The sequence below is a fragment of the Monocercomonoides exilis genome (assembly GCF_001643675.1).
Source record: "Monocercomonoides exilis strain PA203 chromosome Unknown scaffold61-464226, whole genome shotgun sequence".
Taxonomy (NCBI): domain Eukaryota; phylum Preaxostyla; order Oxymonadida; family Polymastigidae; genus Monocercomonoides; species Monocercomonoides exilis.
In genome coordinates, this window is record NW_027150606.1 from 247574 (window position 1) to 262029 (window position 14456).

At 42.8% G+C, this 14456-nt stretch overlaps 1 protein-coding gene across 1 annotated transcript; it reads right to left on the bottom strand.

The window, feature by feature from the left end:
* Window positions 1-359: 359 nt before the first annotated feature.
* Window positions 360-14445, bottom strand: MONOS_110 (putative leucine rich repeat protein; the record flags this gene model as incomplete). Its single annotated transcript, XM_067863493.1, has 5 exons — window positions 360-13317; window positions 13461-13619; window positions 13706-13928; window positions 13981-14132; window positions 14191-14445. 5 exons carry the CDS (start codon window positions 14443-14445, stop codon window positions 826-828), a joined length of 13281 nt encoding a protein of 4426 aa, XP_067719562.1. The 3' UTR covers window positions 360-825.
* Between the last annotated feature and the right edge of the window lie 11 nt (window positions 14446-14456).

The window sequence follows — 14456 nt, forward strand, 5'->3', positions numbered from 1 at the left end:
CTTCTTCTTCGATTTTATCTTCACATTCTAATTTGAACATAACGTTCTCATGCCTTAGCTTTAATGGTGAATTTCTGTTTGTTTCATTATCGAATAATTTGATTGCTATTATCGATAGTAAAACAATGCAACTAAAGAAAACATTGAATTTCGAAGAATTTGTGGTGGGAGAGCATTCGGAAAATCATTTAAATTCTTATTCGATAACTTCAATGTCACCACATCCGTTCATACCAAATTCATTGTTTATTGGGACGCGATTTGGATTGCTTACGCAGATGAGTTTTTGAATTTTGGATTATTATCAAATTTTTATTTTCATTGTATAAAACAGAAATATTACAAAAAATAACTAATTGTGATTCATTATTTTTCGATTTTTTGAACAATCTTATGTAAGTAAAAAGCAAATTTTATTCTCGTTTCCTGAAGAAAAACAAAACAAACAAAAGCTAAAAAAACACTTCAACTTTGCTTTCAAAAGAATACGGAACCAACTCTTCTAATTGAGTTGTTCAAAATTAAACAGAGGAAAACATAACATCAAACTCTAATAACACAATTCATATTCAAAAGATTCAACAAATTCAGAAAAGAAAACTGAACAACAATTAATAAATAGCAAAATAAAGAATATATAATGAAACATTCACAATCATTTGACATTATAATTTTATAAATAGCTCCATCAAAACATAAAGAATTTTTAGATAAATAAAACAAAACAAAGCAACAATAATAATTAAAATAAAAAGGATTACAAACAACAAGTTACAGATTCAAACTCGTAATAAAACAATATTTAAACATAATCGAACTCTGTAATTACAGAATAATCACTATCACACTGATATTGTCCATCGACTCCAATGCATCGGCACACGACTTCAATCTGACTGCTCCCAGTTCTGCAAGCATCCCTTTCTCAATTGCACCGCATCTGCACCCAACCTTCCCATGACTTTCAGCAGTTCCAAAGTCCACTTGGTTGATTCCGTCAAACAAACCATCTTTGGCCTCATTGGAAGAGCTGTCCATGTCCATCTTCTCTTCATCAGGATCCCATACAGGAGATGTGCTCCTTCGTCTGACGTGCACCACACTCGAAGAAGGACTAATCCGCAGTGCATCCACAGCATCGTCGAAAACAGGGTCATTAAATACATCGTGGTTCCCTCCTTCCATCCAGGGACACACCATTTCTGCCACAAGCTGATTTGACACCACATCAAACACTCCGTCACATCCAATAACGATTGCAACATCTTCGCGCCACCAAGGCTGATCAAACTCATCGTCGTCCTCATCTTCGCTATCCTGTGCTGAACAGTAGCGTTTCGCTCTGTCTATTCCATCATTTGCATTTGTCTTTGTTTCCATTCCTTTCAGTTTTCTTTTGTTTGATTTGCTAAGTGTGGGGCACATTGTTACAGGTGAATGTTCATAACCATGTGTGACAGATGGAGTAAATCTGTCTGTTGGAAAATACTCGTCAAACGAAACTGGCTGGCAGAAAGCAGGGCGGCGAGGAGGAGGATCATGAAGAAGCGATGGATGAGGTGCAAGTGGAAGCAAGAACTTGTCCAGAACTAGTCTCAACTTTGAATCAAGAATGAATAAAGTCGATGGATTGACATCAGGCGGAGGATAGAGGCGTGTCAGATATGAAGCAGATGAACAGGAAGAGGAATCAGAAGAAGAAGATGACGAGGAATATCCATCATCTGATGAAGAATACGAGCCATCTGATTTCTTTCCTTTTGATTTGTCTTTTCTGTGTCTGTGTTCTTTCTTTCTTTTTGCATTACGATTCTTTTTCACTTGATTCAATTGCCTTCTTTGTGAATGTCTGACCATCCAACCATTCCAACTGTCGTTTTCTTCGTGCTCTTCGTGCTTCTCCACAGCATTTGCTATTCTAATCGCATCTTTCTCATTGCATCCAACATGAATCCCATTCCACCGCCTCAGATTCATCGTGTGCACATCTGGCTCTGATGAAACAGCAGGCACAGAATCCAAATCGCCGACAGAACGACCCACGGCAAGCATATTCTTCACTCGGCGCTCTCCACTCACATATCCATTCACAGACTTGACATAGTTTGCTTCTCTGCGTACAGTCGGCTTGTGGTCAATGGTCAGCGCTTTCCCACAGACAAACATTCCCAGAGGAAGAGAACTGGATGAGGATGAAGTGGAAGGGAGGACAGGAACTGAGTTGGCCAAGCTGGAAAATGAAGATGTGATGTGCTTTGCTTTGCTTGATGATGAAAGTAAAGAGGAGGAAGAGTTGAAGCCAGCTTTGTCCAAAGGCAGTGAAGAGAAATACATATTCATATATTTCCTGTTCTCTGAATCCTTCGTGTCTGTTGATGACAGCAGCAATGGCGCAGGAGGCGGAGGAGTGAACCAATGGGGTGGGCGCAGTTTCATTGTGGGAGGGAAAGGTGGAGAAAAACGGGATGCAACAAGAGGATAAGTGTCTGAGAGTGGCTGAGAAAAGGATGTGAAAAGCATGGGATCTGTCAGACTGTGATGGAGTGATGGCAAAGTATCTACTCCGCTGTTGTGGAAAAATGTTGGGCAAAACATCGTCTTTTTCTGGGTTTCAGTCGTTTGGTGGGCTTGTATGGATTTTAGTCTCTTGGCTTTTGATTTATTTGAAGGAGAAGATTGTCTTTGTGTTGTTTTGTTTGAGCTGAATTTACTCGCCAAAGCAGTTGATTCCTGTAGGGAATTCTCTTTCTTCATCTTCCTGTTCTTTCTATCGTTCCATCGGACAACACCCTTTCTACCACCAACAGGGATGTCCCAGCCATACACTCTCCTGTCGATGAACCGCGAAACAAGCACAACCCTCGAATCTCCAATGTTTGCAGTGAAAACACGTTGGGGCGTGATGACAGCAACAGCAGCGCATGAGCCGTCTGGAAGGCCTTTCATACGCACACGAACACTCAGCGCATCCAGAGTCTTTCGGAGGATGCGAGCAAAATACGGCATGGGATGGGAAGGAAAGCTATGCGAAGAATCAAATGAAGAAGAAGAAGAAGAAGAGGTGGAAGAAGAAGATGATGATGCCATTGCTGCGCGCTCCAATTCTTCGAACTCGTCATCACTGACATAATCCAACCCATCGTCTTGATGCAGAATCTGATCTTCCTCGGGCGATGCATCTCTTAAATACTGTTTCACTCGCAAGGACATTTCATATTCATCTTGATCGAAAAGGAAGTTTTCATCTTTCTCCGTCTCCTCCTCCTCCTCCTCCTCTTCTTCTTCTTCATCTTGCTCATCATCATCTTCTTCATCATAGTGTCCTCTGCTCCCTGCCCTTCCCTTAAACGAGTTTGAATATTTTGAAGAGGCATAATTATCAACAACAGAAGCTCCGCACCTCGCCTTTTTGATGAGCGCACGTTTCTTTTCTGCTTCTCTTTCTTTCTTTTTCTGCTGCTTCTCCATGAAAATCTCTCTTTCTCTCCTCATTTTCCTTCTCCGTTCTGACCGGATGCTCACAACAGCCAGCAGACAATCCACAAAATGTGCTGCGAGAAACGAGGCTGTCTCCTTCCCGCGATGGCCATCAAAAACAGCGTAGATTCCGCAGCCTTTGAGCGAAGGAGTGTTGTAAGGGCACACAGCATCTTCAACAAGTGCATCAAGGACCGAGTCAACAGAAGGCAAAGAATCAGAAACAGGCATGTTTGAAGAGGAAGGGGCAGCATTTTGCTTGGATGGGAAGAGCTTGGACTTCAACGAGGCAGCAAAAGAAGAGGCCTTTGAAGTTGGAGATTTTGATGATGCTGTTTTTCGAGAAGGAGAAGGGGATGCATTTTGTGTGCGATAGATGGATGAATCGAGCAGCATTTGACTGCGTCCATCAGATTGAAAAGGAGGAGAAGATGGTGAAGAAGGCGAGAAAGAGAAAGAAGAAGAAGAAGGATGCATAAAAGGCATTTTCGGTTGTGAAGTATTTTTTAGAGAGAAATGGCGACGAGTGTTCCAATTGTCGAGATCAGCAGCTGGACCAGTGAATGTTGAAGAAGAAGAAGATATTCCATTGCCTCCCCTTATAAATGGTGCAAGTGGCGCATTCTTGCTCATTTTAAACACTTCAGCCTCGGCCTTCTTCCTCAGCTTCACCTTCATTCTCTCCTTCCATATCTCCTCCTCTCTCTCTTCCAGCGCTTTCATCCCATTCACCAACACCCGCAGCTCCATTGGATACTGCAGCAGTCTCGACAGGATGCCAATCTCACCATCACACACCAGCGCCTCGATGTCCCATCCATTGACAGGCAGCAGCAGCACTGAGTCTTCCATCGTTGGGCGCTGGCCACAGGTTTCTGCAACAGCCACGTTGTGATGGCGAAGTGAAGGAAGAGTGGGGCGAGGAGAAGAAGGAGGATGCTCGTCAGAAAGAGGAACGGAAGGAGGATGGAGTGGAGTGGTGGAGCATGAGAGATGGGGCTTGTTGAATGTGCGGGAGGAGAAGGAAGAGGAGGAAGAGGAGGAGGAAGATGAAAAGGAACAGGAAGCAGAAGAAGAACAAGATGATGAGCATGAGGAATTGCTGTCTGAAATTGATGCTGCAGGAGCTTTGGATGAAACAACAGGAACTGAGGAGGAGGTGGTGGAAGAAGAAGTTTCTTCAGAAGCAGATTCAGAATTAGACAATGCAGAAGAAGAAGAAGATGATGATGATGAAGACGAACTCTCATTGAAATGTTGTTCCTCTTCTGTTTGTGAATCCTTCTTCAATTTGAGTTGATTTTTTTCTTTTTCTTGTTTATTTTTTGCAGATGGAATGGCTGAAGATTTGCTGCTGTTTTCTTTTGTGTGTTTGCTTTCTGTTTGAAATGGCTGTTCTTCTGATGAATGAAAATGTTTTGACTTGGAAGAAGTTTCAGACTTGTTTTTGCTCTTCTTTTGAGAATGAGATGAGACTTCTTTCAGAGAAATTGAAGAAGTTGAAGAAGAAGAAGAAGATGACGATGACATGGAGGAGGAGGAAGAAGAGGAGGAAGAAGAGGAAGAAGACAAAGAAGAAGAAGAAGAAGATGATGATAATGTCGAGGAAGATGAGGAAGACGAAGATGAAGATGAGGATGAAAAAGATGAAAACGAAAAAGAGGAAGAAGAGGAAGAAGAAGAAGAAGAAGACGATGAAGAAGAAGAGGAGGTTGAAGTAGAAGAGAATGAAACATTATCGAAAAGCATATTTGGGTTGTCATTTCGAAATCTTCGGCAAATGTCAATTGAAGAATTGTCTTTATGTTTTTTGTGTTTGTCTTTTTTCTTTTCTTTTTCTTTTTTACCCTTCTTCTCCTTCTTTTCTTTCTTTTCTTTCTCTTTTCGTTCTTTTTCTCTTAAAATATCCTCAGAATTTGTGGCATTCTTAATTTCTATTTGAATGCTTGATTGAATATTGCTTGGTGCTTGTGAACTTGTTGATTGATTTCTCTCGCTTTCAGCTGAAGATGAGATTTTCGATGGGTTCACAGACGGAGAAACGGTAACATCTGAAGATGGCGACTGCGCAGCATTTTGAATGGAAGGAGATTTCACTGTTGAATCAGATGGTTGTTGTGTTGGAACAGAAGCTGAAGTTGCTTTATTGGCGGTTTGCGACAATGCATTTTTGCCTTCTTTTTCTGTCTGAACCGAAAGAACATTCTCAGCATCTGCCTTTTTTGTATCATCTGTACCAGCTTTTCTTAAAACAGGCTTTTGATCTTGTGTGTGCATTCGATCAGTCGGCCTTCTGAGGCTCTGTCTCAAAATGTTCCTTTGTGGCTTAGGCGCAACAGGCGCAGGAGGAGCAGAAAAGCGCAGATGAGTCGACAGAAAAGGAGAAGTCTGCTGATTTTGTGGTTGGACAGGCGAAGAGGAGGAAGCAGCAGAATTGTCTGTTGAATTAGAAGCATTTTGTGTTGAAGCCAAAACTGGACTCTTCCTTTTTGCTGATGGTTTCACTTGCGGGAAAAAGGAAGAAGCAGAATAATACGGAGGAACAGACGAAGGAGGAGATGACGAGAACCATTCAGACAAATCGTCTTCGAAGAGAGAAGGTTGCTGAGGAGGGACAAACGAAGAGGTGGATAATGGCAGCTGCGAATCTTTTGACTTTGGCTTTTGGTTGATTTCTGACTCGGATGATTGTTCAGGTGTTATGTCTTCATTCAAATGTGATGTTGAAGTGTCTGATGATGTTTTTGTCGATAGATGCAAACCAAGTACAGTTTCATTTGTTGCTTGTTCCTTTTCTTCTTGTTGCTGAAGAGAGGTTATCTTATTTTCGGTGTCTTGTTGAGCTATTTGATCAAAGCTTGTGATAGATACAGTTGTTTGAGGCTGCGCCATCTCATCAACTTCTGCTTTTGATTCATCGACAGATTCAGTTTCAGCTGGCAAATTTGAATGTGATGAATGCTTAGCTTCATTTTTTTCTTTTTTGTGTTTGTGCTTTTCTGTTCCTCTTTTCGAGTGTTCTGATTCTGACTTCTCAGAAATGCCTTTTCTTTTCTTTTCGCCTTCTTTTCTTTTCTTGCCATGCGACGACGAAGAGATAGTTGAAGATGAACTCATCAAGTCATCATTGTGTTGCTCGCTTTTCGCAATCTGAGTGTCTGCTTGTTTGTTTGCGTCATTTGAAGATGTTACATCATTTTCACATTCAGATGCTTGTCTTTCTTGTTGTTTTTCATCTGAAGCAGATTTGTGATGATGAGAAGGCTGCTGTTCTTCCTCCTGTTGCTCCATTTGTTGTTCATTGAGTGCAAGAAACGGATGTGTTGATAAGATCGATCCAACAGTTTGATCGACATCAGAAGAGGAAGAGGAAGAGGAAGAGGAAGAGGTGGAAGAGGAAAAAGATGTCGACAATTGACTTGGTGATGAAGATGTTCCATGTTTTTGCTCTTTCTTCTTTTTCTTTTTCTTTTTCTTTGGCCTAATGAAAGAGCTCAGATCTGTTGGAAATGAAGATGGAACAGGGCGAGAACGTGTTTTAGAGGAGCGAGAAGACAAAGAAGAGGAGGAAGAGAAAGAAGAAATAGAGGATGACAAAGACGAGTTTGAAGAAGAAGTTGATGAACTGGATATGCTTTTCGCGCTTGAAGAAGATGATGATGAATCTGAAGGAAATCGAATGTGAATAGAAGATGGAGAAAACGAAGATGAAGTGATGAATTGTGAGGATGCCTGGTTTGTTGGAGCATTAAAAGTGGAAGATGCCGCATGTTCCAATAAAGTTGGCGAAGAAGAAGAAGAAGAAGAATTTTGAGAAGGATGAGAAGGATGGGTAAGATTAGAGGCATTGCTAAATGGTGTTTCATCACCAAATGAAGTATCTGGAGCCTCATAGACATCGTAAAGAGAAGAAAGAGATGCAGCAAGTGAATAAGAATAAGTGTTCATATTTGACAAAGAGGAAGGAGAGGACGGAGAAGAAGAAGAATTTGTTGAAGAGGCAGATGAAAACGCAGAGTGAAGTGAAGATTCAGTTGGCGAATCAGATGAGTGAGAAAAGGCGCTGAGTGAGTCAGGTGAATGGCTGAGATCAGCAGACTGTTCGGATGCTGGAGGAGAGAAAGAAGAGAAGTCGGTGATTGTGTTTGAAGATGAAGAAGAATCAAAAGGAGATGGGAAAGGAGGGAAAGAGATGAAAGACAAAGGAGAAGCTGTGGAAGAAGAGCAGACAGAAGGAAGAGACGGAAAGGGTGTGGAAGAATCTGAGGAATCTGCAATCTGATTCGGAAGATTTCCAGATGGTGAAAATGAATATGGCCTGTTTGGTTCAGAAAAATGAACATTTGCAATTGATTCACGATCGTGTCCAGAGAACGTTCTGTCGAGCGACCAGCGCTTTTTTGAGGAAGGAAACGAATTTGATCTCCTTCGATGGCTTATCTTTTGAGAATGAGAAGAAGCAGAAGCAGAAGAAGGAATAAAAGAAGGAGGAGACAGATCACTCAGATGAGATGATGATATGTCAGAGTAATGGATCGTTGGGAGAGAACAAGGAGATTGTTGTTCTGATTCCGTTTGTGTATCGAGCTCCCAATCCTTCTCTTTGCTGTCTAATGGAATTGGCTTTGAATTCACTTCATCAGAGTTAATAGAATTTCCTTGTTCAATTGTGGTTGTATTGTTATTATGAAATTTCTGTGTGTCCTCTGTTGATGTCTGATGTGTCTTCGGAAGCACAAAAAAGTCGTCGATTGCATGAAGCATCGATCCGAAATGGACAATTGGCGATTTTTCATCAGTAACCATCGATTTATTAACGGTAATTTCATCAAATGATTGATAATTTTCATTATTTATTGTCTTCTGCTCTCCTTCCTCTGGCTGAATCTGCTTGAATGCGCTTGCTCCATCTGTCTGACAGAACATATTACCATTTAAATCAACATATCGTTTTTCTTCTGTGCTGAGATATTCATCTCGATGCAACTGTGTTTTCCCAACTGCAATTGTTACATCTTCTATCTCCTTTCCATTTCGCTCAAATGCATCTTCAACAACATCTTGTTCATTCATTTTCATCATTTCGTGCGCTTTCCAATCTTCCACCGCCATCCTTTTCGCTTCTTCTTCCTCCAATCTCTTCTGCCTCTTCTGCTCCCTTTCTTTCTCTCTTTCTTCTTCAAATACTCTTTCTGAAGCTCTGCTTGGCATCGTTATGAGAACCTGCGGAGGAAAGCATTCTCTGCAAAGAGGAGGCAGCACAACTCCATCAACAAGCTTCGGTGCATGTGACGGAGCAAATCCAGCTTTATTGCTCACTGAAGGAGTGGCTGAAGTGCTCACACCTGGAAATGGAGTGAATGAAACCTTAGAAACATTCTGATTAGATTTCGTCTGTTTGGAAGAGTCGGCTATTGCAGGGGTTACAATTGATGAAGCAGTACCTGATACTTTTCCAATGTTATTCAACACATTTTTATTTCCTTTATCTCCCTTTACGTTTTTCTCCTTCTCCTTTTCTTTTTCCTTTTTCTGTGTAGAGTCAATTGGAATAACAATATCAATGTCATCGTCGTCTGCATCCAGCAACACGAAATCGTCCGCCTCTTCTTCTATTTTCAGCGCTAAAAAGTCTTTTGCCTTCGATCGAGCAGCATCCAATCCATTCATCTTCAGAAACGCTGCATATTCGTTCTCTTCATCATCGTTTTCATCGCTTGCAGCTCCGACTTCTGCAGATAGGAAAGGAGCAGTGGGCAAATCAGCAACATCTTCAGGATAGCAGTCGTTTGGTGGAATGTTCATGCTTGCTGGTAGAAATGGATGATTGAATAGGCCAGTTGTTGTTGAGGAGGAAGAAGAAGGAATTGCAATTGAACGACCAGCTGCAATGTCAGCAGAGGATTGCGAAGAACCAGAAGACGCACTCGAATTAGTCAGATCAATCACAGAATCACTTCCGCTGCTTTTCTGCAGCTTTAGTTTCATTTTCTTTTGTGATGGCTGAATTGTCTCATTTCCTGTTGATTCCGTTAAGCAATCGCCGAGTGAGCTCACCAGAATGTCTCTCATGCTGTCTTCTGTCTTCTGCTTTTTGTCTTTGCTCTTCTGCATGTTGGCCAGCGCATCTGCAATGGATGCCCTCTTCCCCAATTCTGCCTCGATGTCTGAGTCACTCATCAAGGGCTCATCCACAATGACTGTCGAAGAGAGCGAGTCTTCATCCTGTGAAGATGTGGACGAATCACTGAGTCCAGAGTTTTGAGATGATTGCTCGTCGTCATCATCGTCAGCAGCACTGTTTGCAATTTTGCTTGGTCTTTTCCCTTCTTTCTCCTTCTCTTTCTCTGTCTTTCCTCGACTGTCAAGAACTTTCTCGTTCTTCTTTAGCATCCCGCTTTCTCCTGCAACCTTTGCTTTGCCAGCTGTCTTATCTCTCGTTGCTGACAGAGCAATCGGAGCAGAAGCAGAAGCAGAGGAAGCTGCTGTATCAGCCATAGGCACCACATTCGGCACACTCGAAAACGAGACGAGGGGACTTGAAAACGAAGCAGATTCCGTTGGTGTCTGCACCTGCGTCACTTTTAGCGTGGTGATCCAATCGGCACACGGTGGAATGGGAAACGGATCATCTTTGTGGAGCTGCACATCCCTTTCCATCCGACGTTGCTCCCGTTTGATCTGCTGCAGAAGCTCCTGCTCTTTCTCATACGTTGTCAGCAGCCCTTTCTTCCTCCGCTCTTCCTTCTCCTTCATCTGTAGCCAGTCCCTCTTTGTCTTCTCCTCCTTCTCCTTCTCTTTCTTCCCCCGCACTTCCAGTTGTCGCTGCCGCTTCAGCCATTGCTCTCTCGTCTGCTGTCTCTCCTGCCGTGTCTTCTGCTGGTTGAACATTTGCCACTCGGCTGGCTGCCTCTTCAGCCAGAATGAGTCAATGTCTTCGCTCTTTTTGTCCTCCAGTGCCGAATAAGACTCCCACCCTTCGCCTTCTCCATTCCTCTTTACTTCCATCTGCTTCTTTTTCTCTTCTCTCCTCAGCTGCTCGTCGTACTCCCACCCAAATCGCATCCCATCCAAAAGCCCCAGCCCTTTGTTCATCGGGCCATCGTAAATAAACTCTCCTCCAAACTGCTGCACAGGAAACGGTTGTGTTTCAGAAAGAATTGAATCTTCGTCTTTCTTCTTCTTTTCTCTCTTCAAGCTTTTCTCTTTTTCTCGTTTGCGTTCTCTTTCTCCTCTTCCACTCTTCTCTTTCTTTGAGTTTCTCACTGAATGAATATCTTTGTCGTCTTCAAAATCAATCTCACTCTTCTGATTCGGCTCATATTTGCCATAATTCAAGTTTCCTTCTTTTTCTCGTCTTATTTGCTCTCTTCTTGCGAGTTCTGCCGCATCGAATTCATCAATTGAAATGTCTTCCACTGAACTTGGATTCATCTTCCTTCTTCCGCCATCTGATCCGATGTCTCCTCCAACAACACTGCCATGCGTCATCCTGTCTCCTCTTCGTGCGACAATCAGATCTTCTCCTGTGTAAAGTGATTCCGAGTATCTCTCTTCACTCTTCCCTTTGTTGATGTAACCCCATTTTTGCTTTGTTGCCATCGCCTTCATTTCGTCAATCTTCTTTTTTTCGATTCTTCTTCTGTGAAATTCGCTTTCAAACAGCGGAATGCCACAAAATGTCCACCATGGCTCGCAATCCAAAGGTGCAACAGAAGCAGAAGTGCAACGAATAACAGGAGAAAAAAGGTTGGCGCCAGAAAGGAAGACAAGCGACTGATATGTGCGGGAGTCCTGGAAATAGAGCATGAGATGAGGGTCCAGTCTGGAAAGAGAGGCAGAGAACGAAGTTGGGTAAGTGGAGCTGTTGAAGTGGGGGTGAGCACGAGAAAAGACTGAAGTGAGTGTAGTGATTGCGATGTCTGTGCCGAATGAGTCTTTTGTGCCGACACTTGGCGACGAGCGGATGGCCAAGTCTGTCGAAGGGATGGATGTTGAGATGGCAATTGGAAGATCATCCTGGTCGCAGTTGGAGCAGTCAATTTCTTCTCCCGGCTGCTCCACATTCTCCAGATACACATCAAACTCTGCACCGAACTTGGTTGCACCGATGCTGTTGAATGACACGTCGATGAACGATGCCCAGGGCTCCTTCGCATCCAGCTCATCGTTAAAATAGTGTGTTGGCGGTGAAGGTGCTCTCGGCACAACATCGCCTGTCTGGCTGGCTGTGCTGTCTGGATGCAGCTTCCCCGAATGCACCAGCCGCTGCCAGTTCGTGTAAGGAAGAACAGAACGAGACCCTTTTGCCTGAGACAAAGAACCAGGCCTCAACGACGGGTGGAGGAAGAGGATGCGCTTGGGAAGCGAGTGGATGTAGTTGTGGGACAAGTCGATGAAGACGCATCGAGTGCGGATAGAGAAAAGAGAAGGTGGCAGCCACGCAATCCGATTGTACGACACATCAAAGCGAGTGAGCACAGGAAGTGAATTGAACAGAGATTCTGGAACAGAAGTGAGTCTGTTGTGTGATAAAAGAAGAGTCTGTAGCTCGCCCAAACGAAGTGTTACTGTTGGAAACTCAGCAATTCGGTTGGAGTTGAGTGCCAAGTGCTGCAGAGGTGACAGAGTTGCTCGGCAGCCAGCTGGAATGATTGGCTCGTGCCGTGTGTGCCTGTTGTGGTGTTTGTCTGAGCTGTGTCTGTGTGAATGATTATGATGACCGTGTCTGTGGCGATGTGGAGCATGCTCGTGGGAGGCATAACTGACAGTCTCTGTCTTCTTCGATGTGTTGTCAGTGCTGTTTTTCCTGCGTCTGTTTTTCCTCTTGCGATTTTTACGCTTCAGATCCGAGTGCGAAATGTGGGAGATGTTCGATGAGCCTGTTTTGACTGAGCTTTTGAACGAGAGTGCGCGGTCGATCTCGTCTTCTGTATTTGACTCTTCCACAACAACAGCTCCTTCGCTCTGCTGCCCCAATGGGATTCCTGCTCCTCCCGCGCCACTGCCTTTGCTGCTGCCGCCTGATGAGACACCTCCAATCGCACCAGAAGGTTTCATCAGACCGTCCACGTCTTGCTCTTCTCTGTCGTATCCGAACCGCCATCGATTCGCCTTGTCTTCTGCAGAAGTGGCCTCTCTTCGTCTGTTAAATGCATTTTCATCAGAAGCATCACCACCAAAATCATCTGTGGTTGTGTTTGTTCCTCCTGTCTCTTCATCGCCCTCTGCATCTTGACTGCCGTCTGTAAGGCAGTCGTCGTTGTCTTCCTCGTTGGGAAAATAGTATTTCTCAATCTGCTCAAAGGAGGGAATGTGCGTAATTCTGTTGCCAGACAAGATCAGAATGCGCAGATGTGGCATCAGCAACAGCCACTCAGGCACAGTTTCTATCCGATTGAATGCCAATTCCAGGCGCATCAGGTTTGGGAGTGTTGAAATGACTGTTGGTATTTCTGTCAGCTGATTCAGCGACAGGTCGAGTGTTCTAAGCACAACCATCTGGTGCATGCGACTGGGCAGCCGGCGGATGAAGTTCCCTCCAACAACCAAGTTGTGGAGCCCTGCCAGCGCGGTCACAGATGGAGGAATCCTGCTCAGCTCGTTAAAGCGAAGCATCAGCGTCACAAGGCCAGAGGGATGTCTGTGTGTCTGGAATGTTTGCTCGGGGATTGAATAGATGTGATTCTTTTCTGCTGAAAACAGAACAACTGAGGGACCCAATGGAGGGTGGATGGTCAAACAATTGTCAGCAAGGTAAATGCGGGTGTTTGGAGCGGTGTGAAGAAAGCCAGGAACAGAAATCAAATGATTGGACATTGCACTCAAAAGTGTCAATGACTTCATTTGATAAAAGATTGAGAAAATTGGAACAAAAGAAAGAAAGAAAGAAGAGAAAAATTAAAAGTTATTTAGAAATAAACACGAAATTTTTGTGAACGGAAAAAATATTCAAATTAAAGATTTTCTTTTACAACACAAACCTCAATGTCTCCAAGTGAAGAAGGCAAAACAGTCATATCATTTTCTGATGCAACAAGAGATATCAAATATGGCATCAAAATACCGATATCATCTGGAAGTGATGTTAGGTTATTTGAAGTTAGTTGTAAGGAAAAAGCTTTTTTGAGAACGAGAAAAGTCTTTGACATTATTTTGCACAAAATTTGAGCGAATCGAATGGAAATTTAAAATAAAAGCTTTGAAATTCAAAAATATAAATATAAACCTGCCGTGGAATATTCTGTATGACATTGAAACGAAGATCTATCGTTTCGAGCGAAGTGAATCTTGATGTTTGGGGCAATGCAAACTCTACAAGATCGTTGAACATAAGTGAAAGATGCGTCAGACGCGGAAGAATAAGAGGATATTCGATATGATGAATATAATTACTTTCCAAATCGAGCTTTTTAAGAAATCTATGTGCAATTGGTGGAAGAGATATTAGTCTATGAAAAGAAATATCATTTGAAATAAAAAACTAAGCTCACAGTTTCAAACCTATTTCTTTGCAAGCCTAGGAATTGAAGATTTGGAAATAAGATGCCCAGATCATGTGGAATCATTGCGAAGTAGTTTTCCATCGCTTGAAGCTCAATCAAATAAGGAATCACAATATGAGGAAATGAACTGAGTTGATTCGATGTGATGTCCTTTTTTAATAGAAATTGGTTAAACATGAATAAAACTAAAAAGGGATCATTTTCAAACGAGTCTTTCAAGCGTGGAATTTCCCGCAAGCGTGTGAGGAAATAATTTGAATTTATTATGTCCGATTGACAACGTACGAAGATTTGGCAAAGCATCTCCAAGAGGTGGAAGAGATGTCAAATTATTATAAGATAAAAACACCGTGCGAATAGCCAATCTTTTTTCAGTTAAAATCCAATTTGGAATTTTGTCCAAATTCTTATCGATAAAAGTGAAGGTCATAGCAGGGGATATGTGACTTGAAACTGGGCCCATGTGTAGTGTGA